This window comes from Lepidochelys kempii, chromosome 10 (genome assembly GCF_965140265.1).
Source record: "Lepidochelys kempii isolate rLepKem1 chromosome 10, rLepKem1.hap2, whole genome shotgun sequence".
Taxonomy (NCBI): domain Eukaryota; kingdom Metazoa; phylum Chordata; order Testudines; family Cheloniidae; genus Lepidochelys; species Lepidochelys kempii.
The window spans coordinates 80,708,406-80,730,644 of record NC_133265.1 but is presented as its reverse complement, the minus strand read 5'-3'; the positions used below and the strand labels follow the sequence as shown (position 1 = coordinate 80,730,644).

The following is a 22,239-nucleotide window of genomic DNA, read 5'->3' as shown; positions in this document are numbered from 1 at the left end:
AACTGGGATTGTTTAGTCTGCAGAAGAGAAGACTGAGGGGGGATTTGATAACTGCTTTCAACTACCTGAAAGGGGGTTCCAAAGAGGATGGATCTAGACTGTTCTCAGTGGTAGCAGATGACAGAACAAGGAGTAATGGTCTCATGTTGCAGTGGGGGAGGTTTAGGTTGGATATTAGGAAAAACTTTTTCACTAGGAGGGTGTTGAAACACTGGAATGCGTTACCTAGGGAGGCGGTGGAATCTCCTTCCTTCGAAGATTTTAAGGTCAGGCTTGACAAAGCCCTGGCTGGGATGATTTAGTTGGGGATTGGTCCTGCTTTGAGCAGGGGGTTGGACTAGATGACCTCCTGAGGTCCCTTCCAACCCTGATATTCTATGATTCTATGATTCTATCATTTGCCGTACCCAAGGGACGACTCTGACAGTAGGATGGCATTAACAACTTCTGCAGACCAAACAGGCATGCAGATTGGCCTGTTAAATACCAAATCTGAGTTCATGCATATAAAACAAGCTGGTCTGAAAGGCTGCATGTGCAAACACTTAGGTGTGAAAAACTGCCACACAACTGTTGGTGCTACTTTGGAAAATTTGACCCAGTGTGTTTTTTTCTAAAACATTAATATTAGACATTGATGAGTTAACAGGCCTCATAACATCAATGCAGCGTGCTGCCGTGAAAAGCACTTTGAGATCTACAAATGAAAAAAAGCACTGATAAGGTCTGATCCAACTCCCATTGAAGTCAATTGTCTTGTCTTCACTGGGAGTTGGCCTGAGCCCTAAAAGTACCAACAATGATTATTATTACATCAAGATGAAATTTAAGAAGGTGCAGGAACTAAATCTAGCGGAAAAGGCGGTAAGAAGGAAAACCTAATTTCATAGGTTTCAGAGTAGCAGCTGTGTTAGTCTGTATTCGCAAAAAGAAAAGGAGGACTTGTGGCACCTTAGAGACTAACCAATTTATTTGAGCATAAAAGACTTGGAATAAAATATTCCACTCATTTACTTCGCTGTGGTGCAGCTACTGCAGGAAGATAGCACATGCTAAAAAAATACATTTATAGTGCTCAACTGGTGTACAAAAAAAATGACATGAGCCGAGGATCTAGCCCATTATCTAAGCTCTGTGTGCACATAAAAAGAATGCATAAAATTCATTACCACATAATTTCAAAAAGTAATGACAATGACGAGAACAGTCCATTTGGTCTTTGGTCAATATTCAATATCACTTTCAGTCAGTCTTGAAAATTTACCAACCTGGGCACACAATCTGCTCACTTGCCCTTGCGGTGACAATGAAAAAGCTACTGATATTGCAACACCCTGTCAAAAAGTTACTTGCCCAGGGTAAAGTGAGTGAGCAGAATTTTGCGAGGCTGAATTAAAGACTGGGACTCTCCCAGCAATAGCTATCAAGATCTCATTTAGACATAAGCTGAAATGCATAGGGAGACTGTAGCTAATATCTGATTATATTAGTGTAAAGAAACATTCTTGATACTCTAAAGAAACCATTAAACCAATGTGGTAAGAATCTGTGCTCTTCTGTTGGGCACTAATTAAGCATCTGATATATGATTATCAATAAACTCTATGTGTTTTACCCCTTCTTTCAGTTTCCGCTTATTTTCATTCTCAGACACCTAAATAAGTCTTTTCCTGTGGTAAGTACTAATATTTATCTAATCTAGTATTTACAGTGGAGTGGATAACTTCTCTGGGTTAAACACAATTTTAAAAAGTATTTGGTCCTTTTCTACACTACAGTTTAAAATTCCGTTAGTTGCTAAAGAATGATTCCAAACTGTAGTGAAAACAAGGCCAATGAAATGGCCCCACCCAAAATCCTGGCCAATTTAAAACCACTGCTGGGAAAATATTTATTTACCAATAGACTGTACAGTATGGTGCAACTCACTGAAAAGGACAGGTGGTTTCTGGAGTTAGATTGTAATCTTATAAACTCCCATGCAAATGAATACGGCGTAACTGTGAAGAAAGCACTTCTCTGGTTTTGAGAGACCCTTCCACTTTGCAGAAGTAAGCACTAAGGCCCTGGTCCTACAGACACTTGCACATAACTTTGTGCATGTGATTAGCCCACTGAACTCCATGGGAGTACTTATGTACTCAAGTTACTCCAGTGCCAAAGTGTTTGTTGGATCAGAGCCGATATCTGAACACAGCAGATCAGCTGAATGTTTGGACACGAGTTGCCATGTCCTATTTCTGTCTAATGGCCCCGTTCCCCAAGTCCTTGCCAATGTGAAACTATTCACATGAAAAGGGGCTGCAGGATTGGGCCTTATCTTTATTTAAATTTAAGATTCTATATAAATGATTTTAATAAGGAAGAATTAAACAGGTTTAGAATAGGATTAGCTTTGAAGGGAATACTGTCAACTTGACTTTTTTTTTTAATTAATACTAAAAAAAAAAGTTTTTTTGGTAAAGCACACTTTAATAGTATGTTCTGCACCTTTGGGCTTTTTAAAAATATGTTAAAATATTTAGGATTTTTTCTGCTCCCCTGTTTATGTTTAGAAGGGTCTTTTGGGGGATAAACGGGGCATTGAGCAACATCATCCAACATGCTCAAGACCACCCCCTTTGGCCCCCTCCCCTCTCCCTCTGCTGACTATTCACTTTCAACCTCAGCTTTGCTGCTGCTGTTTCTGGTAAACAAGACCACATAGGGCAGAAAAAGTGCTGTCAAATGCACAAAGTAAATAAAGGGGAAAAAAGAGAAAAAATTAAAAAAAAATATCTCTGATCTCCTTCAGTTGTAATCATAGGGTTTATTTCTAGGTTATTTATTGCTAGGACCAAAATTCTCCAATGGAAATGCAATTATATGAAGGTGAGAAGAAACCATTCGATCATCAAGATTGACTCCTATACGACGCATTGATGTTCTTCCTTTCAGTTTCTAACAAACAATGTAGATGTAACAAATCTATCTTTAAAAAGCTCCAAAAAATAAAAACCAACTGTAATATGGAGAAACAACATTAGTGCCTAGATAATATATAAAGGCAATTACATTATTATTTTAGGCTACTGTAAATTTCTGGATCTAACATTTTTGTTACAAAGTTACTAAATGGCATTTATGAAATAATAATGACACTGAAATATATATGAATCATGTAAAGTATGTCATTCCAGGGAGCCAACAACATTGGTCATTGACAAATTAATATTCTTCATTGCTTTGTTTAAAGGAGAACTGTCATGCTGGGAAAAACTTTCAAATGTATGTTTCTTGTCTCATTTGCTAATTTAAAAAATTGGTTTAAATAAAGGTTTACTCTTTCCCAGCATATCTTCTCTCTTAACGTGATCCTGAATGCATAACTGGCACTGCCGAATTATAAAACAGATTCTGTGGAGTGCTGAGCACCCCAGTCTGCCAAGAAATGCTCAGCACCATGCAGAATCAGATCATCTTACTTCACCGCAGAATCAAAAATAACAAGTATGTTTTATGAACATCTCACAGAGCAGTAAATGGCATAAAGGACCGATCAAGTACTGAAAAGTGCTTTTGAGTTTAGATGCTCTCTGCATTCAAGATTACTACAGCAAGAAACTCTCCCTCATCCATGTTCTTTTCCTTAAAAATGAGAGACAAACAACAACAAAGATGTAGGCAGCTGACTGCACTTACTATACCTAGTATGTCACACAGCCTCCCCATCTGCAAATTCTGCTGAAGAGCAAAATCAGGAGCAGTCTCACGAATGCATTGGGAATACCCTAAAAAGAAAATAAGGTACCAACATCTATTAATAAAACCCCTCATCTCATGTATATTTCAAAGAGATCAGATTCTAGATAAGCTAATTACATTTTTCCTTTAAAAGTCATTGTATAAAAATATATTTTATAGTTATTCTACCCCTAAGAATTAAATCCTTATTTATTTAAAATAAATAGTCAAATACAAAACGCAGAGCACAATTCTGCTCCGATTCAAGTCAAAAACAAAACTGCTGCTGATATAACTGAGAGGAGAATTAGGCCGATAAAATGCATGCCAAGAAGCTGATTATGCTACTAGAAACTTCAATCTATTTATTTTTATTATTTTTTTTTCTTTTATTAATGCAGTAAAACTCCCAGTACCAGGATCATGGAAGCACACTGAGGATTTGTGACATGCAAATTTGTGACATGCATCATGCAAGGATGAAAGTTTAATGCATTGTGAGAAATGCAGCATATGCTCAAATTCCAGAGGTGTAGTTTATTGGGTTTTGGTATGCATAGCTCCTATGCAATATTTTTTAAATGTTAGCTCAGATTCATTCTTGACTGACAGCCTGATTTAGGCTAAATACCTTGCTGTCTGAAGCAAGGATTTGCTGATACTGCACACAAAAGAAAATACATGCACCAAAAAGGAGGAACAAAATAAAACAAACAAACAAATAAATAAAAGCCGCTCATTTTTAGTACTAGTGGAAACCCTACTGAGAGTATATTTTTGCGATGCCAATTTTCAGGAAAATATCATAAATTTGGACTTTTGGCCTCTTTAGTGAACCTACAATTTCCTCATGTCTCCCTCTACCGCAATTATATTTTATAGAAACAGTTGAAGTGAGGCATTTAACGTTCAAACCTGACAGTCCTATAAAAGGTTTTCAATCCTTTTGTTTACTTACGACTTCTCTGAATGGAGGCCTTCTGAACGAAGTGTGTTCTACCAACTAAACACACATGATATCACATGTCTGAATTTAATTAGCCATTTTTGTTATTGGACAGGAGCGACATCATACCTATGTAAAATGAGATTTTTAAAGAGGGACTGCAGTATTAAACCTTGTAGAGCGTTATAACCCCAAAATACATGCAAGTGTCTATTTTATTTGGGTTTGTGCATGTTGCTGTTATTTTTTTTCAACAGTAGAGAAAAGTCAGTGCCATCACAATTAAGTAAGGATCCCTTCTGATCAAGCAGGTCCATTCTATCAGCACATTTTCCTTCAAACAAAGATAAAAGGCAACAAAAAATGCCTCATTAAAAAAGGCACCCAGAGTACAACCCCAATGACATCTGATCACTTTGTTCCAGAGGATGTAGTGTATGGATGACTAACAACCTGTCTGGGCTAGGATTATCTATTTGAAGGGCAGATTTCGGACTGATTATATCCTCACCTTCTAAAAGGCTTCTGTAAATGACATGTTTAGAGTGACTATAATCTCTAATTGTGTAGATTTTAAAATTTAGCTAATCCTAAATGAACCTGCTAGAAAAAATATTCTAATAAAAACATAACATCAATTGCTAATAGAGGCAGTTGTTGCTGAATCAATAGGATGTGCAGTCTAATACCCAGCGTTTGACATATACTCTTAAGTGGTCTGTTAACAAGATCTGGTAACATGAAGATGTTACAGTTTTCCATACATCTGCACATGGAGAACCATCTGTTATGACTACAATTTGCTTAAATACTGAAGTATTAAATTTTGGTAAGAGAAGAGCATTAGTAGATTTGCAAAGGGTACTGCTATTGCACCTTTTCCTTTTTTTTATTATAAGGAATTTGTTTTTGATCAGAGAATTAGTGATGAGTAACCAGCAGCATTCTCAAAGGGTATGTCAGTGCTGTTCTGTATGTATGTCCATGATCTATAGAAGCAATGCCCCAAAGGAAATACCGAGAAATTAAATTCTAAAAAGATTTAGTCCATAAATTTCAAAGGCAACCACAAATTGCCAGTGCCTCAACTTGAGACACACACAGCTTCATTTTGAGTGGTCCTGCGCACCCACAGCTGCCATTAACTTAAAACTGCACTTGTGAATGGTCAGCACCTCTCAATGTCAGTCTCAACTGAGGCACTCAAAATTAGTGGATGCTTCTGAAAATCTTGGCCTCAATCTCATGAAAAACTAAATTTTACAACCCCCCTGTGACGTCAGCATAGGGAAACTGAGGCATAGATAAATTAAATAATTTGCCCAAGTCACATAATAAATCAGTGGTAGAGCAGGGATTATAATCCACGTTCCTGACACCCTCTCATATTTCTAATACATTAACTCTGGTGCTTAATAATTCCTAAATTTTAGACACAGGAAACAGACAACTGGTTTCCAAGCACTGTATTGTACATATGAAAATAGTTTAGTATTTAGGGAACATACTTTGGCAGAAAAATTGTATTAATATTGTCATTTTGACAATGCACAATTATTTTAAACGGCAAATATTTAATTTTAGCTATGGAACAAATTTCAGTAACTTTGACATTGATGTAGTTCTCCAAGTGCACTATATCAGCTACAGTATGTAATTTTCTAAAATTAGTTACCTAAATACCAATGACATACGTCATGTCACAAACAAACTGTGTGAAATCTTCACGCCATTGAAGTCAATAGCAAAATTCCAGTTTCACACATTGTGTCCCACGCACCGACCAGCTCACAGCATGCACTACACCAACGGTAAGTCCTGGCACCTGTTATATGCTCGGCTGTTGATACTACTCATTAAAGGAGCCTCTTTCAGTTCCACCTGTTGCAGCTTCAATCAGCTTCACAGTATCACAGAATCATAGAAATGTAGGGCTGGACAGGACCTAGAGAAGTCGTCAAGTCCAGCCTCTGCACTGTGGCAGAACCAAATAAACCTAGATCACCCCTGAAATGGTGTTTGTCCAACCTGTTTTTAAAAACCTCCAATGATGAGGATTCCACAGCACCCTTGGAATCCTATACCAGAGTTTAACTAAACTTATAGTAAGAAAGTTTTCCACAATATCTACCCTAAATCTCCCTTGCTACAGATAAAGTCCATTACTTCTTGTCCTACCTACAATGGAAATAGAGAACAATTGATCACTGTCCTCTTTATAACGGCCCACAGTTAATTTACATATGATTACATTTGCAGTCAGTGTGCTGTGAATGTACCGTGTACTTCCAATTTTGATATGTGCAGTTATGCATTTGTTTTAGGTCTAACTAATACTTTGGGCAGCTGGGTTTTGTTTGAAATGTTCACGCAATTACAGAATCTCTGACTATGAGCTCAAGCCATAACCATAGATCTTCTTTTGAGTCACAGAATCATGACTTTGGATGGTGTATAGTGACAGCATGGGTAGATAATGCTTCCAGTTGTAGCTGAAATCAATGATTTGGTAATATTTTGGTCTCCCAAACCTGCAGCTTATCAGAGCTTGGTGATATGACCTTTCACTCACATTCAGCATCGATCCACCATGATGTGTCAATGGCTGAGCTGGACTGTAGAAAAGCTCAATCTCTTAGAGCGAGAATTGTGGATTTCCAAGTGCAATGTGTGATTATGTTACCGAAAGAACACTGAGGGTCTGCTTCTCTAAAACCAGCTTCAGACCAATATAGCTCCATTGACTTCAATGGAGTTACTCCCAATTTACACTGGGGTAATTGAGAAGAGAGTCAGAGAAAATGGGGAGTAGAAGGTAATAGTAAAGGGACTACCTTTGCCTCCCCATCTCAGCCCCTGCCAGAACTCACTAGCCTTTCTAAATATGTTTTGTGGGTCCCCATTAGTGCCTGGCCCCAGCAAACAACCCATAACACCTTTCAGAATTGCCTTTTAAAATAAAAGCAGTGGTATGAAGCACGGAGGTGGCAAAGACAAAACAGTGTCAGAAAGTTGGGGTTGTGTTTTTTTCCCTGCAGAAAAAAGAGGGAAGAAAGACAGCTGGAGTTTAACCAGCTGATAGTGCCTAATATATTGGTCACATGTGCTAAAACATATTTCTAATTTGCCCAATATACTTGGCATATTTACTTTGAAGTACTAGTATGCGTTGAAACACCGTTTTCTAAAAGAACATGAGAGTTGCACAGGAGTTGCACTCACATGCAACAGAGAGAAGGGGTTAAAATGGGGAGGAGGTACTGAGGAGGGGGAGGGAGAGAAGGAACACAGGAGAAAGCGACAATAACCATATATTATGCAAAGTTTCTGCAGAGCAGTGTTACTGAGTGGAGCAGTAATTTTATTAGGAAATAATGCCACAGTGGCTCTGTGTTGTAATAAGCAGCTCTTCTTGTAATAAGATAAACCATAATTCAAGAACTAGAATATCTTACTGCAATTATATATACTTTTTTTTTTTTTAATATTTACATGTTAATTTAATGAAGATGATACTAAATTCTCAGTGGATAATTACAGTCCATTAATGTTTTTGCTTGAAATCATATTAAAGATCAGAAAAGTTACCCCAAATTTTACACCAGTGTAAGTGCAAATGGAATTTGACCTAGAGTCAGGTCAAATTAAGCCCCAAATTTAATTTTTGCAAAAATGATAAAAAGAAGGTTCTATCATTTTAAAACAATCCAATTAAAAGAGTTATATAAAAATAAAACATTCTCCAACAGTATTTGCAACTGAAATATTGCAGCACTGAATTAAAGCATTAGAATTTGAAAGTGAAATTGACTTGAAAATGACTATAAACAAAAGTGAAACTGACTAGCCTGTTTTCACTATATTAACAAAGAGAAATGCAAAAAGTAACAACCTGTTTAAATAATGAAAGTTAGATTAGATTTTTAAAATCCAGTTTTAATAAAACAAGGCTTTGTTATTAGTAAAATTAATATAGAAATTTGTTCCTTAAAAAACTATAATTTTTAACTTGACAGTGTCTCTTTAACCAATCATCTCACTTAATATTTCCCTTAGTCATGTGCAGAGAATGGATACTTGTAATGGTCCTGAAACATTCTTCAAACTGAAAAAAGTTGAGAAATTCACAATTAACAATGTGGCCTGATTTCAGGGGAGTTCCACCTGTGTGAGAAGAGATTCAGGTTTTGATACTCAGGTGAAATTCTGGCTTCAATGAAGTCCATTGGAATTCAACAGAGCTAGGATTTAGTCCTCCATTCTTAACTAACTATACTGCAAAGAAAAAATATTGTTGGTGAAAAATACTTTGTCAAAACATGCACTTCTTGGTGCTCAGCAGTTGTGTTCCAACTTTAGTGTTACTTAGACATATTTTTATGTTGATATGACTCAATTCTTTTGAGAAAATTCCTGTTGAAGTCAGTTGGAATTTTGTGTGAGTAAGTAGCGTTGAGTAGGGCCATAATGTTTTAGAGATACGTTTATCTTCAGATTATAAAATGCATATTATTAGTTCAAAGAGTAGTGTAGCCTCTTGTGTAAACATCTAATCAAGTTTATTTATTCCAATGCTCAATTAGGTCAAAAAGAGGAGTTGTTTTGATATCTTGGCTACAAGAAATTAGCAGTGTTTTTCACAACAGGTATTATTACAGTACTTGTCAGAGCAAAACAACAATCAGAGAAGATCTTCTGATAAATTACAGTGACAGTAACTGGAAATGCCTTAGTGATGGATGAAAAACCTAATGAAAATATCTTTGAAAAAACAAACCCATGCAGAGAAGCATATTTAAAAATGTCAAATGTTCTCATTTTATTTAATTTTATTATATACTTGAAAGGGGCTTAGTTCAGAGAACTGAAAAGCCTTCATGTTTTCAGTTTTTAAAATGTAAACTATGTTTAAAGCTCTGTTTGTGTCAATCTGGTTAGCTTCCAGATATTTTATATTTGAATATCTCAAAAGCAACTCAACTTTTTTAAAAATTCTGTTTTCAATCTGAATCTCTTATAAAAGAAAAAAAAAGTACAAAGCTTTTATTCTAACTTTCAACATGGACAAAAATGCTTATAGGAAACTAAAATATATCTAAAAAACCTGAATTCTGTAACAGAAGTCTCAATGCAGTTGCATATATTTACAGCAAATAAACATGAATACACTTGATTACAATACCTTAAGAATCCCTATTTTGATTGACATAATTTTAATATATTCTTCGTTTGGTAGTTATATATACCTGGTTATTTTCTAAGAAAACATTTGAACTCATAATAAAATGTACCTAATACAGACTATTTATTTTTTTTAAAGAGAGAAGATTCCTATCTAGAGCCCAAATCATATAACTTCTTACATGCATGCAGACTGCTGCATACAATAAGTTGCAGGATAAGGGGCTAGACACTAGGTCAAATGACAAATGAAAATGGAATCCCTATTTAGTTTAAACACGTCATCAGGAGATTCTAAATATTTTCAATTATATCTGTACATTTTGCTGGAAGTTAACAGGGTCATTTGAGTACCAGGGACATTTCACTTTAAAAAAAGAGTTTTTAAAGTTTGTCTATTTTTATAATACCAAAGTCTTTATAATTTTTATAATACCAAAGTTTTGAAAACAACTTGAAAAGCATTTGTTGCTTAGCAATATTGCTGACATTTGAGTTTACAGATCTACTTAACAATTGTTTTTCTTCTATAACTGATCTCCCTCCCAATTCCCATTTTCATTTGGTTCAAAACCATTAGAATTTAAATATTATTTTTAAATGTTCATGATTTTAAATTAGAGTTCTGATACATGATTTAATCTGGCATATTAATTTACGTGAGAATTTAAGATCAATGTGCAAATAAAAACAGTGGGCTATATATTTATGTTAACATAATTTGCAAAACTATCTTCTCATAAAAATCAAAGGATATATATTCCATAAATATGAGAGACAGAACTTGTAACAGTTTTCATTAATTCAAATCTAAGCCAATTCAATTCATGAAATCCTAACTCTCTAAGGTCAATTAATTTGCTATGAAAGCGTAGAAAATAAATCAAATCACAAACATTTTGACAGCAATTCATGTTTTAAGAGATTATTGGTGCATTTTGGAAATTCCCAAGAAATCATATTCTATAATTTCTAAACAACTACATTTGGCCACCGCTTTGCAGAAAACAGCTTTTAAGTTCCCCAATTCATAAATGTAATTAAATAATTACATTAGTGCTAATTAACATGAAACTGCAGATTATTTAAGCGCAAAAAACACTATTCAACTTCTTAATTATTCTTGTTCACACAGCATTTCCTTTTGCTCAGGCGCCCTAGGTGCAAATAAAGCATCCCATCTGCTCGTAATTAGAACTAAATAATTTCAGAGAATGTAGCTTATCATTTTGACTGCACATTTGATTAAAAACAGTGTACAAGCAATACCCTGGCTTATTGCTGTAACAGCAACAACATACATAGGCACACGTTCTGCTATCATTAAAGAAGACTGAAAACATTATCTGTTATTTCAGGGGGAAAAAATACAACTTTTTAGTTCATTTCATACAGATGAAAGCGAATTACAGCAAATCACCTCTCCACTGAATAGCGGCCTCCACATAATGACTTTATTTGCTTAATCCCCAAATTAAACGCCATTTCGAGCGAGGGCCCTGTGTTATTACTCTCATCATGTTGAGAACATTTTCCTGCCGAGACCAATTTGAATAAAACAAGGGGCCTTCCTTGAACTCAATCAAGGAGTCATAATGTGGTGGGTAATAGAGGTTGCTGATAGATTTGCAGGCAAAAGTGTTATACCTAATGATGGGATATGGATAATAGTCCTCCTGGAGGTCCTGATGCGATTCCAGTTGGCTGCCAGATGCTAAAAATCAAGAAGAGCATTGATCAGTGACAGGAAGCTGTAGTGGATTCATCTAGTCAAACTTCAGCTGTTTTTCCACTGTACAGTTAAGCCAGGCATAAATTATATTAATTGATTTAATTACATACTTAAAACATCTTCCCCAATTAATTTAATTAGGTGGCTACATGAAGCTACTGGCAGGGGAAGATTAGAGGCTGCTCACTTAATTAACAGAATATGAATGAAAAAAAAAGAAAGCAAACATAAATGAAATTGTGAGCACTAATTAAAAGGCTGTCTACAAACTTAAATACTTTCTGACAAAGTGGTGACAGCAATGTAGACAAGAGAGGGATTTTTTTCCAGCCAATTTACTGCCACAAGGTATATATTGGGAGCTACGGTAATGCAGTTAAAACATTGATTTTCTGACAGAACTACCAAAGTCAAAGTGAAGGGACATTTTCCATAGAAAAATTGCAACAGATTCTGCAGCCACAAAGGCTGAATCACTGATGAAGGATGAAATATGATGCTCGGACAAATGTACAGTTAAAGGGAAAAAAATGGAAACAGCTTATTGCGATTACTCAAGCAAGAGATGTTTAGGACAGAAGTGCTGCTGTAGCAGCTGGCAGCACTGCACACCTTGGCCCTGATGTAAAAATTCTCCAGGTGTCTCTGACGTGATTCCTTCAGGGTCTTTTTTACACGTGCCATGTGACTATGCAAGAGCCAAGAAATGGCAATCACACCTGATGCCCACTGCTGCTGCCTGAAATGGATATAGGCTTTTCTGTCCGTATAGCGCCTCCATGTTGCTTGGATCCTTGTGGCAGCCATTTCAGTACCATGTTGCCCTTTGTATCTCTGGCCAGGTTGATTTAAGATCCTTTTCACAGTTGTCCGGTTCTTTATCACCGACAGAAGGTCATCTCTGGTAGGCCTCTGGTTAAGTTCAAAGTCCGATATGAGCTCCATCAATTTCTTACCCTTTATTATAGCCAATGGTACAGCGTAGTCCTTGAGTAGTTTCTCAACATGTTCCAAGAAAGAAAGAATACTTCCCCAGGATAAACAACAGTGCTGCTTGAATGCCAGGAAATCTGGAGCCTTATGATCTATAGTGCCATTGTAAATAGTTATATCATAATCCAAAAACGTATTCTGTAAAGGCTGAGGTGGCATCATATGTGGGCTCTGTGGAAAGAGAGCACAGCCACAGATTAAAAGTAATTGCAGCTACTTATAAATGAGTGGTCAAGACATACTACCATTTTATCATTTACTACACAACTGTGGGAAATTATGGATCCAGAAATGTATTCCTCATATTGATTTAACATATACATGTCATAAGCACAAAGGCGGGCCCATATATACTTTAAAACTCATTACCAGAAAAGTACCTTAGGGGACACGCAAGACTATTAACATTTTTATAGAAATATATTAGTTGCTCATGGGAACTATGCTTGATCTTATCATATATAAAATAAAGCTCTACAGTAACTCTGATATGGTCAGCTGATCCCACAATCTGTATGATTTACCAAACGACAGCCTTCCAGCATTGTTATCTCATTCATAAGATGTCCACCAATCCTGAGAGAATGGATAACATCCTCTGTTACACGCTTACCAGAGGCAGCACTCTCATCTCCCAAAACTACTTTTAGCAAGACTCACCACTTCTGAATCCTACCAGAACTCTTGTCTCCACTGGAGACTTCAGCCAGGTCACCAGTTTTAGCTTTTGCTACAACTTTACTTATTTCAAGGGACTTTTTTGCAGGATTATTTTAACTGATATTATCTCATTAATTTTCCAGCCTTATTCACCAAGCTTGATTTTTCCTTTTCATTTCTCATCTGAGCCATGGCATCGATCAGCACGCGAATGATACAAAAGTCTTAAAAGGCCAAGCAAAACTCCAAGCCCTGATTGGTAAACAACACTGTAATTCAGGTGCATGTAAAGGGAAGGAAATGTCCCTTATGCATAGATACCAAGAACAACCATCAAGCCTCAAGTAATAATTGAAATCAGCCACGCAGGCTCAGACTCTCCTAGAGCTGCATCTGAGACATTCTGTTTGCCTATATGAACAATGCAAGAATTACAGGAGAGACACTTCAGCAAACTGGCACTAGAGGAAATCACTCTATTTACTTCCTTGGCTTTGGCCTGATTCAGTGGTCCCGGATCATGTCTTAAACAATCTTTGATTAAGACAGTAATGAAAACCTACATGATAAAACCTTGTTGTCACCAATGCTTAAATACCTTTGGCTGAGGGGAAGCACAATTTATCAACTCCAGCCCTTGAGCTGGTTGTGTCCATAATCGCTTTGATTTCTTAGCTGAAGCCATGGAGCTGCTGGATGGAGGTGGAGCAATGCTACCTTTGTTTGAGCAATATGAGTCATCGGGACCCCTCTGTGAGTCTGGAAAGATGTCTGTACCAGCAAAGTCCACCTTGCTACCAATCCCTCCTGTACCAATAGAATAATGCAATGTAAGGTTTTACTACTAAAAAGAAACACCATACAATCAAAATAAAGTGCAATTTCACTGGTAGAAATTGGCCCAGAAGCTATCTTACTTTATTTTGATGTCCAAATAGGTTGCTATTTCCAAAAGATGTAATCCAAATATTAAGTTTTGACCAAACCAGTAATATTTTGGGAGGAAAGTACTAATGATATAACTTTGTCATCAAATACTAATAAAAGCCTAACAGACTGAAGGACAATTACAGATTTGCTATCACAGATGCTGGTATCAGGTTACAGAAAACCGCAGAAATTTTTAATATACATTTTCTAAAGCTAGTGTACCAGCCAACAGTTTTTCCACTTTCCATAATATATTAAAGCAGCTAATCAGTGTAGACTATATACTCCTGAAATGTTTGTCACTTTTATTGCATGTGATTCCATGCCACTGCCACGATAACTCACAGCCCTTGGTTTCATTTTTTGGTCATGTCCATCCATCATGAAGCCTTTCAAATCCAAAGCAACTGCTGTTGACTCACTGGTGGACTTGATCATTCCTGCCGTAGGGACCTCAGCCTTTCTATACGGACTTATGCAGCAAGAGAACACTAGTTTTGTGTAGATTCTGTATTCCACAGTTCAGGTCTGGTGTATTTTGGTAGCACTCCTCCTCTGAGTAACTCTCTGATTTTCCTCTAGTTGAGATAGCCAGACACACAGCTCCTTCCAGTGTCTTGGCAAAATCCATTCCCAATCAGATAGCATAAGTCAAGGTTGAATCATGGGCTTTACTCACTACTGAGAACTGAGGGCCAGATTTCAAAGGTATTTAGGCATCTACCAATGCAGATAAGCGTCTAGTAGGATTTTCAGGAGTGTCCTAGTACCGAACTCCTGTTGAAAACTTGGAACTCCAGCCTCAAGAGTGCATCTGAATATAAACTCTGTTGGCTTTGGGGGAGCCTGGAGTAGGGCACAACAGTTGTGCCCCATGATTCCCCAACCGGCAAGCTCTTTTCCAATACATCCACACATCAGATAAGCAGCCTGGATTTGGCCCCTAATCAAAATCTATGGGAGCTGGGGGGCCTGGATGTTTTTGAAAATCCCGGTAAATGCCTATCTGCACTGTTAGATGCCTAAATACCTTTAAAACCTGGCCCTGAGTTCACTGCTTCAGCAGCTCTCTTAAGAGAAAACAAGAGCCTGGGGAATAGAAGGGAAAGTTCAGAATTTAACTGATTAGCATTATCAATCCTTTATCCTTACCTACAGGTGGCTTCTTGCGCTGTTTGCGAAATTCATGGAGAGGAGCTGCTTTGGGTACAACAGGAGGTGACTCAAGTGTAATCTTTGCTGCTGGTGGGATTAGCCTTCGCTCAATTAGATTCAGAATACCTAGAAAATGAAAAACCCTGCTGAACAATGTATATTTAATTTCTTGTTTTATAAAGTTACATGGATCATCTCAGGTTACCTAAAGAAAAATGTTTCACTCTCTTTAAAGGCCTTGTAGCTATTCTTTCCCCAATCATGAAAGACAAGATGTTGTCAACTAGTAATTGTAAAGAAAGAAATTAGATGGAGATTAAGACAAGCCTTTTTGTTTGCTTTAATGAATTCTTCCTCAAGCCAATTGGAACTAGAGGAGCAGTGGTGATCTTTATGTGACAAATTCAAGGAAGGCAAACTTTGCCTATAAATAGTGACATACAAATGAAATTTATACTGTACTGGGGCAGTATTATAAACAGGAATTATATGTTTGTGAAATGGCAGGTTTGAGGTACATGTAGTAGAACTACTGAAAAGAAAGACTTGTAAATTACACTGTAATTGCGGCTATGGAATTATTACAAATGATTTGATCCATTTTCTAAATAATCCAAATGCAGCTCCAGTTACAGTCCTGGGGCAACTTCAGGCCCTTTTATTCTGAAGAAACAGGCATTCATAGTGGCCACTTATTTTGATCTTGGTGCAACCACACAGAAAGTCTTCACAGATTTTTCTTTCCAGCAGCAACAAAACTCTGTTTAAGAAGTGGATCGCTGGCTTACAGAAAGCATGTGCTTAATAAACCAACGATGTCCCTTAAATGAACTCTGTTGGTTCTGGGGGAGTCTAGCATGGGGTACAACAGTTGTGCCTCAAGGTTCTCCAACTGGCAAGCTCTTTTCCCATAAATCCATTCACGGGATAAGCAGCCAGGATTTGGCCCTTACCCTTTACTGATGATGATAATGCTTTTCAGTTCTCTTATCAAAGAATCTCAATGCACATTACAAACATTAAATAATGAAGTCTCACAATATTCCTGTGCAGCAGATATTATTATGCCAGTCTGTAAAATGGAGAAGAGTAGAGACGCTAAGTGGCTTGCACAAGGCAGACAAGGTCTTGACTCTCAGCAGACAACATTGCCTTCTTAGAGCTCAGTATTTCATCTTGTTGGCTTAAAAATGACAGGAGTAGGCATCTATGACTGACCTTTCCTTGCATCCCTTTCCAATATAGGTAAGGGAGCATCCATCTGATGAGAGGCAGGCAAAGCCGAGAGGTTACCAACTGTAGGGCCTTTCACTATCTTCTGAGTGCATACCTAAAAACCGACAGAATGATCCTTTAGTAAACCATATTCCTGGTTTTGCAAAGAACTCAGTTTTCTACTTGCATAAAGCTAAATAATAAATACAATTTCTGCTATGAACAGTTTCATTAAGGTTTAATAATGTAACAGTACGGGCACTGATTTTACTGCTTATGAACATGCTGCACTATTGTCTACTGTCATTAGTGTATGTAATTTAAAATAAAGTTAATTAAATCCAATCAATGTCTTGCAATTTCTGCTACACAAAGACAGTGTACTAGTTAATAAAGGAACTGCAAGGACTTTGCTCAATTTTAATGACTATATCATAAACATAGTATCTCTTGACAGAGCAGGCTTTGAATACAGGAAACATGTACACATGCCATGTACTGGAAAGGAAAGGAAGCAGGAGATAGTAGTTGGAAATACGTAAATAGATCCAAAGCAAATTCACTGCACAGAATATTATTGGACTTACGGTATACGTAACTATTTGTAATCAGTGAACATTAATTACTATAGGATGATGGAGTCTGAAGGTACCTTAAAGATAAAGCCTGCATCTTCTAAGTGCCGGTGTGAAGGCACCGTGTTCACGCACACATAATCCTCACATGGCAGTGACATTATAGCTATTATGATAAGTATCCCATATATGGAGCATTGCACAGTGCAAAGTACAGATTTCATAATCTTACATGACTATATACACACACACATACTCAACATCATCACTAACCATTTTGCCTCCCTCTTCAGGTATCATACACATTTTCCATTTCGCACTGGTAAGGATACATCTTGCTATACACTACGGGCCAGATATTGCCATTCTGTGTGCACCAATCTCACCTGAAGCAAATGAGTGTTCAGAGAGGGGAGCAAATGAGCCTCTGATATTGTGCGTGCAACTGTAGGCATGCACTTACTTTGTGCTATTAAACATCACAAATATCCTGATTTGTGACCATAAAACAGATGCTTGCCTATTTCTGCACATGCAAAATTGAACATGCAAACTCAGAGGCCAAGGTTATAACTGGCACTCACATGGAGAAAGACAATACGAGTTGGTCTGATATCTGATCACAGATTTGACAATTATTATTTTCAGGACTAAATTATCACATCTTTGGTCACAAGTCAAGAAAAATGTCAAAGCAAATAGCTGTAATGATGAAAGAGGGAAGGAGAGAAAGAAAGTGCTTTCTAATCTGTTTTAATTTAACATTGTTTCATACCACTGTTCTAAAAATCTGCTGTAATGTTTCAGAATAGAAGATTCAATTTCTAATTATTGGTGAGTTCTATCAATATAAATATAGAAATATCTCCATATGAATGGCTATGCTGAAAGGGTGATATAAAGTGATTTTAAAAACCTCTTAAATACACTACATGTTCTGAGATGTTATTGCAGGTGGATTGGGAGGAATCTATCAAGGAGACAGGAAGATAGTACTGAACATAAAGCCTGAATAATAATGTATGTTGTAGAATCCACTACCTGAAACCCCATGGGTTGTGTTCCCTTCCATACATTACATATCTGAAAACTGCGGTTTATGAGCTTCTTAGGGACAACAATTTAATTAAGTTTGTGAAAAACTTCCCCTTCTTTTGTGAACTCCAGTTTATCCAAATAAATTCCATGTTGCTTGTTCCATTTGGATAAATGGGGCTCTGCTTTATAACTATAAAAACAAAGCTCCAGATCCTCAGCTAGTTTAAATTATGATAGCTCAATTGACTTCAATGGGGCCATGACAATTTACACCAATTGGGGATCTGGCCAAAACCAGATCAAAACCAGACAGTAAAACCACATCAGCAGAAAATGGCACTGCCTGATTGATTCTAGGGCCAGTAAGGCACAGGTAAATCTAGGGAGTCAAGAAAGTCAGTTTACTATTCTCAACCATCTTGGAGAAGTAAAAGGCAAGCCTGACAGTTCTGAGGCATACAGCACAGTTTATCCAGATTTCCAGAAAGCCTTTGATAAAGTACCCCTGCCAGGTTGCTTCTGAAATCAGAAGTATCTGGGATCCAAGTTAAAATGCAACAATAGATAAAGCTGAGAAAAGTGAAAGCAGAGTTTTGTCAGCAATAACAGGCCGCTCTGAGACTTTACCCATTTGTGACAAATGGCTTAGATGAAGGTTCCAGATATAAACCTGTTAAATTTACCAATGCACAACATAGGAAGGAGAAGAAAATGCTAATCTCAGAGCTGCTCTGCTCAGCAGGCAAAGGACAAATGAAATGAGAAACTTGGTCAATCAGTCTAGTGGATGCACAATATGCTGCTATGAAAGAGAAAAGTCTCCCTCCCTCCCTTTCCAGTAGGCAAGGGCTCAGTGCCTACTAGAACTCCCTCTGGAGCTGATTTTAGAAGCAGTAAGGACGGATTCATCCAGCCTTCCTCATGTGTAGAGAGCAGGGTTGTATGATATGGAGCTTTTGTGAAGGACAGAAGTAAAGGGGGCCAAATCCAAAACAAGAACATTTAGGGACACATTTTCAGCCCAGTGAATGTTCAACTAACCGAGCTGCACATAGAAATGGCTATTTGAAGGCAAAGAACATTTGTTTCTCACCCAATTCATTTCACACATAAAACTGGAGGACAGTGCTGAAAATCTGTTCTTCAGAGTCAATTATTCTACTGTTTGCAAGGTCATAATCCTGTCCTCCTTAAAACTAACTACTACCGTGAAGCCTCCGGTAAACTGCTCACTGATAATGGTTAGACAAGTGACCAGAAAAGACTTCCAATGTTTTATCAGAGGCAAGGCAGATAGCCCACTTATTATTCAGGTTGCTCAACATTTTCTATTACATAACATTTTTTTCAGTTGCTTATAACTTTGCCAGACTTTCACCAGTTGGGCTGAAATTTTCCATGCATAGTGAGTGCCTGCTTCAGGTTGAACTTTTCTGGAAAATTTCTGCCAAAATGATTCAGCCATTTCTTAGGACAAGGCTATGGGAAAATACACGGTTTTGCCCATGCTGAAAAATTCTGGTGTCCTTTTCTTTGAAAAGCTCTAGTGCTCCTATATTTCTGAGAAGGGACTTGACATTTATCAGGAAGCTGATCTTTGTTTCAGTGCCCTTTTGCTATCCCTGTGAAAATCTACCAAAATTTGGCCAAGTTATAAGCCTTGAAAAATCACAGTTTACATATGCTCAAAAGAGATTTCTTAGATTTCAGCAGCTACATTCTCCAAAGATTCCATCCACACTGGGCATGCTGCAGTCAGGGGCTAAGCAGGAGTTTCCCTGCAATAGCAGCTCTGGGCTGCTATGGGCTGTGTCAGATCTGGATGGAAGCAGGGAGCCTGTCTCTCTCCAGTGTTGCCAATGACTTTCCTGCTGGGCCCAGGCAGCATGGAGGAGGAAGCTATCCGATTTGAACGCAGAAGGGACAAGAGCCAGACTTGCAAAGGGAGTTAGGGAAGTAGATTAGGACAAGGAGCTGGGTGGTCAGGGGGGTGAAGATAGGACTGAAGGGTGTCAAGCAGAGAGGGACAGTGGGACTAGGAGTTCAAGTGCAGAGGTAGATCAACTGGCTGGGCAAGGAGACTGGGAATGGGAGATGGGGGGAGACTGGGACATTCAACCAGGGAGGTAAATGCATGGGTTGGAGCCATGTGGGGTGGAGGGAGACTGACATTGTTTGAGGAGATGAGGCTGAAGGAAGATTGGGGCTGGCTGAGCAAGGAGACTGGGGACAAAGAGCTGGGAGACTAGAGAGGAACTGGAAATGGATGCACAAGGAGCCTGGAAGTGGGGGAGACTGGGCCAGGGATTCCAGAGGGGTGAGATTAGCATTTGCTGGACAAAGAGTTTGGGACTGAGATGAGAAGCCTGAAGAGTAGAAACTGGGACTGGCTAGGTGAGGAGAATGGGACTGGGACTAGGAGGAAGATGTGGGGAAGGGATAAGAGTGGGACAGGTTGGAGGATCAGGGTAAGAAGGGGGTCAAGTTTGGGGGAAAACAGGCAGAAGAGCCTGTGTCCACTAGAGAACACGGCCCTCCAGAGCTGGAATGAAACCTCAGAGTCCTGAGTCTCACCATTCCTCTGATGTCAGCAAAGGCCTGTGAAATCCACTGGCTAAGTGTCCCAACACCCCACCCCACCCAACCCATCACGGTGCTGGTCCACACAGAGTATGATAATGTACTACTGCCATCAAGACTCCATTACCTCAAGTGGCAGAGATCTGTGTGGTGGAATTAAACGTTCCAAACCTGCTGCTGAACCATGTGGGTGTCAATATGATGCCACATGATAGAGTTTCTGATTTTTCAGTTTGTTTTTTTAAAAGCTTAGGAAATTACACACACATACAAAATTGCATTAAAAGAACAGTATTCAGATAGTACAGTCAAGCCCTCAAAAGTTACGAAATGCCAGAATTAAGGTTGCCTAGACAACCTGTAAAGTGGGGATAATGATACTTATGTTCTTTGTAAAGCACTTTTGGCTCTACTGCCGAATAGTGTTATAAGAGCTAAGTGTTAATAATAATTATTATTATTGTGTATGGCACTTCGTACAATGAGGCCCTGGCCTTGATTTGGGCACTACTGTAACACAAAATAACAACAAAATTAATCAATGTTATAAAAAAGGATAGGCCGTTTTTGAAGATCTGTTCATATTTCTAACTGGGAAATGGAGAGAGATTGAAATATCCAATTTATAATTTCTCCACCCTAATTCATACATAGCATTGCCGATGGCAGACACCAAGAAGGCTGAATTGCACACATGCTTCATTACAGTAAAGATTTTTTAGGGCAGTAACAGATGCACATTTTTGGTTGCGGCTATTATGAAACATTACACTCTAAAGGAACGAGAGGCATGAATCTTTACGTCATTATATTCCAAGAGTAAAACAATGAGAAATGTGGCAAAGATTAACTTTACACCAGCCAGGATTATAAATGGGTTAATACTGAGCAAAAAAGGGACACACCTATGCTCCCCACTCCCTATATTTAAATCTTGCCAGCAGTGAGTGGTTTTGTTTCCCTGCACGTGGGGACACAATAAAGTATATACTAAAAGAATGGGATTTAATTAAAAAGCAGCTCTCTTTTCAGACCATTGCAATTTTGTGCTGTATCTGTAAAGCAGCATTGATTTTACTGCTGGCCAGATTTACCCTCAGTTTAAATCCTAGTAGATTTTTCATGATAGGCAGCAGTGTGCACCATGTGTGTGTCAATAAATGTATGGAATAAGCTACAAAGGAAAGCAATTGAAGCAGAGAGTATGAGTTCAAGAGAAGCCTAGATTTGTTTCTGGAGGAGGAGGAAATTGAGGAGTAAGGCAAGGAAGCAGGTAGGTGGAATTAAATTTCTGTAAAGTAAAAGGCAGCTGTCAACTAACAGGGCAGATGTAACTCTGTATTTTGAACAGTAGGGTGATTTAGGCTCCCATTTACATTGTGCAACGCCACTGCAATGAAGTTGTTATATCCGGACAACCTGAGCTGAGCTGAACTGACCCAGAATTCTTAATCAGGAAAATTCTATCCAGCCCCGCACACCTCCTCTTTTTTACTAACCCTCTTGCTTTT

The 22,239-nt window shown here is 38.0% G+C and overlaps 1 protein-coding gene across 9 annotated transcripts in view; it reads right to left on the bottom strand.

Annotated features, from left to right (window-relative positions):
- The window catches only part of IQCH (IQ motif containing H), a 108,435-nt gene that overhangs the window by 66,782 nt on the left and 19,414 nt on the right, over positions 1–22,239 (bottom strand). For all 9 annotated transcript variants that reach the window (XR_012154108.1, XM_073304420.1, XM_073304422.1 and 6 more), the window contains 6 exons: positions 16,539–16,650; positions 15,318–15,446; positions 13,834–14,042; positions 12,195–12,746; positions 11,498–11,564; positions 3,687–3,770 (listed from right to left, as the gene is read on the bottom strand). Coding sequence is in view for 8 of the 9 variants with exons in the window: in XM_073304420.1 (XP_073160521.1) it covers positions 3,687–3,770; positions 11,498–11,564; positions 12,195–12,746; positions 13,834–14,042; positions 15,318–15,446; positions 16,539–16,650 (1,153 nt within the window). In the remaining variant the exon portion in view is untranslated. The remainder of the gene's footprint in view (positions 1–3,686; positions 3,771–11,497; positions 11,565–12,194; positions 12,747–13,833; positions 14,043–15,317; positions 15,447–16,538; positions 16,651–22,239) is intronic.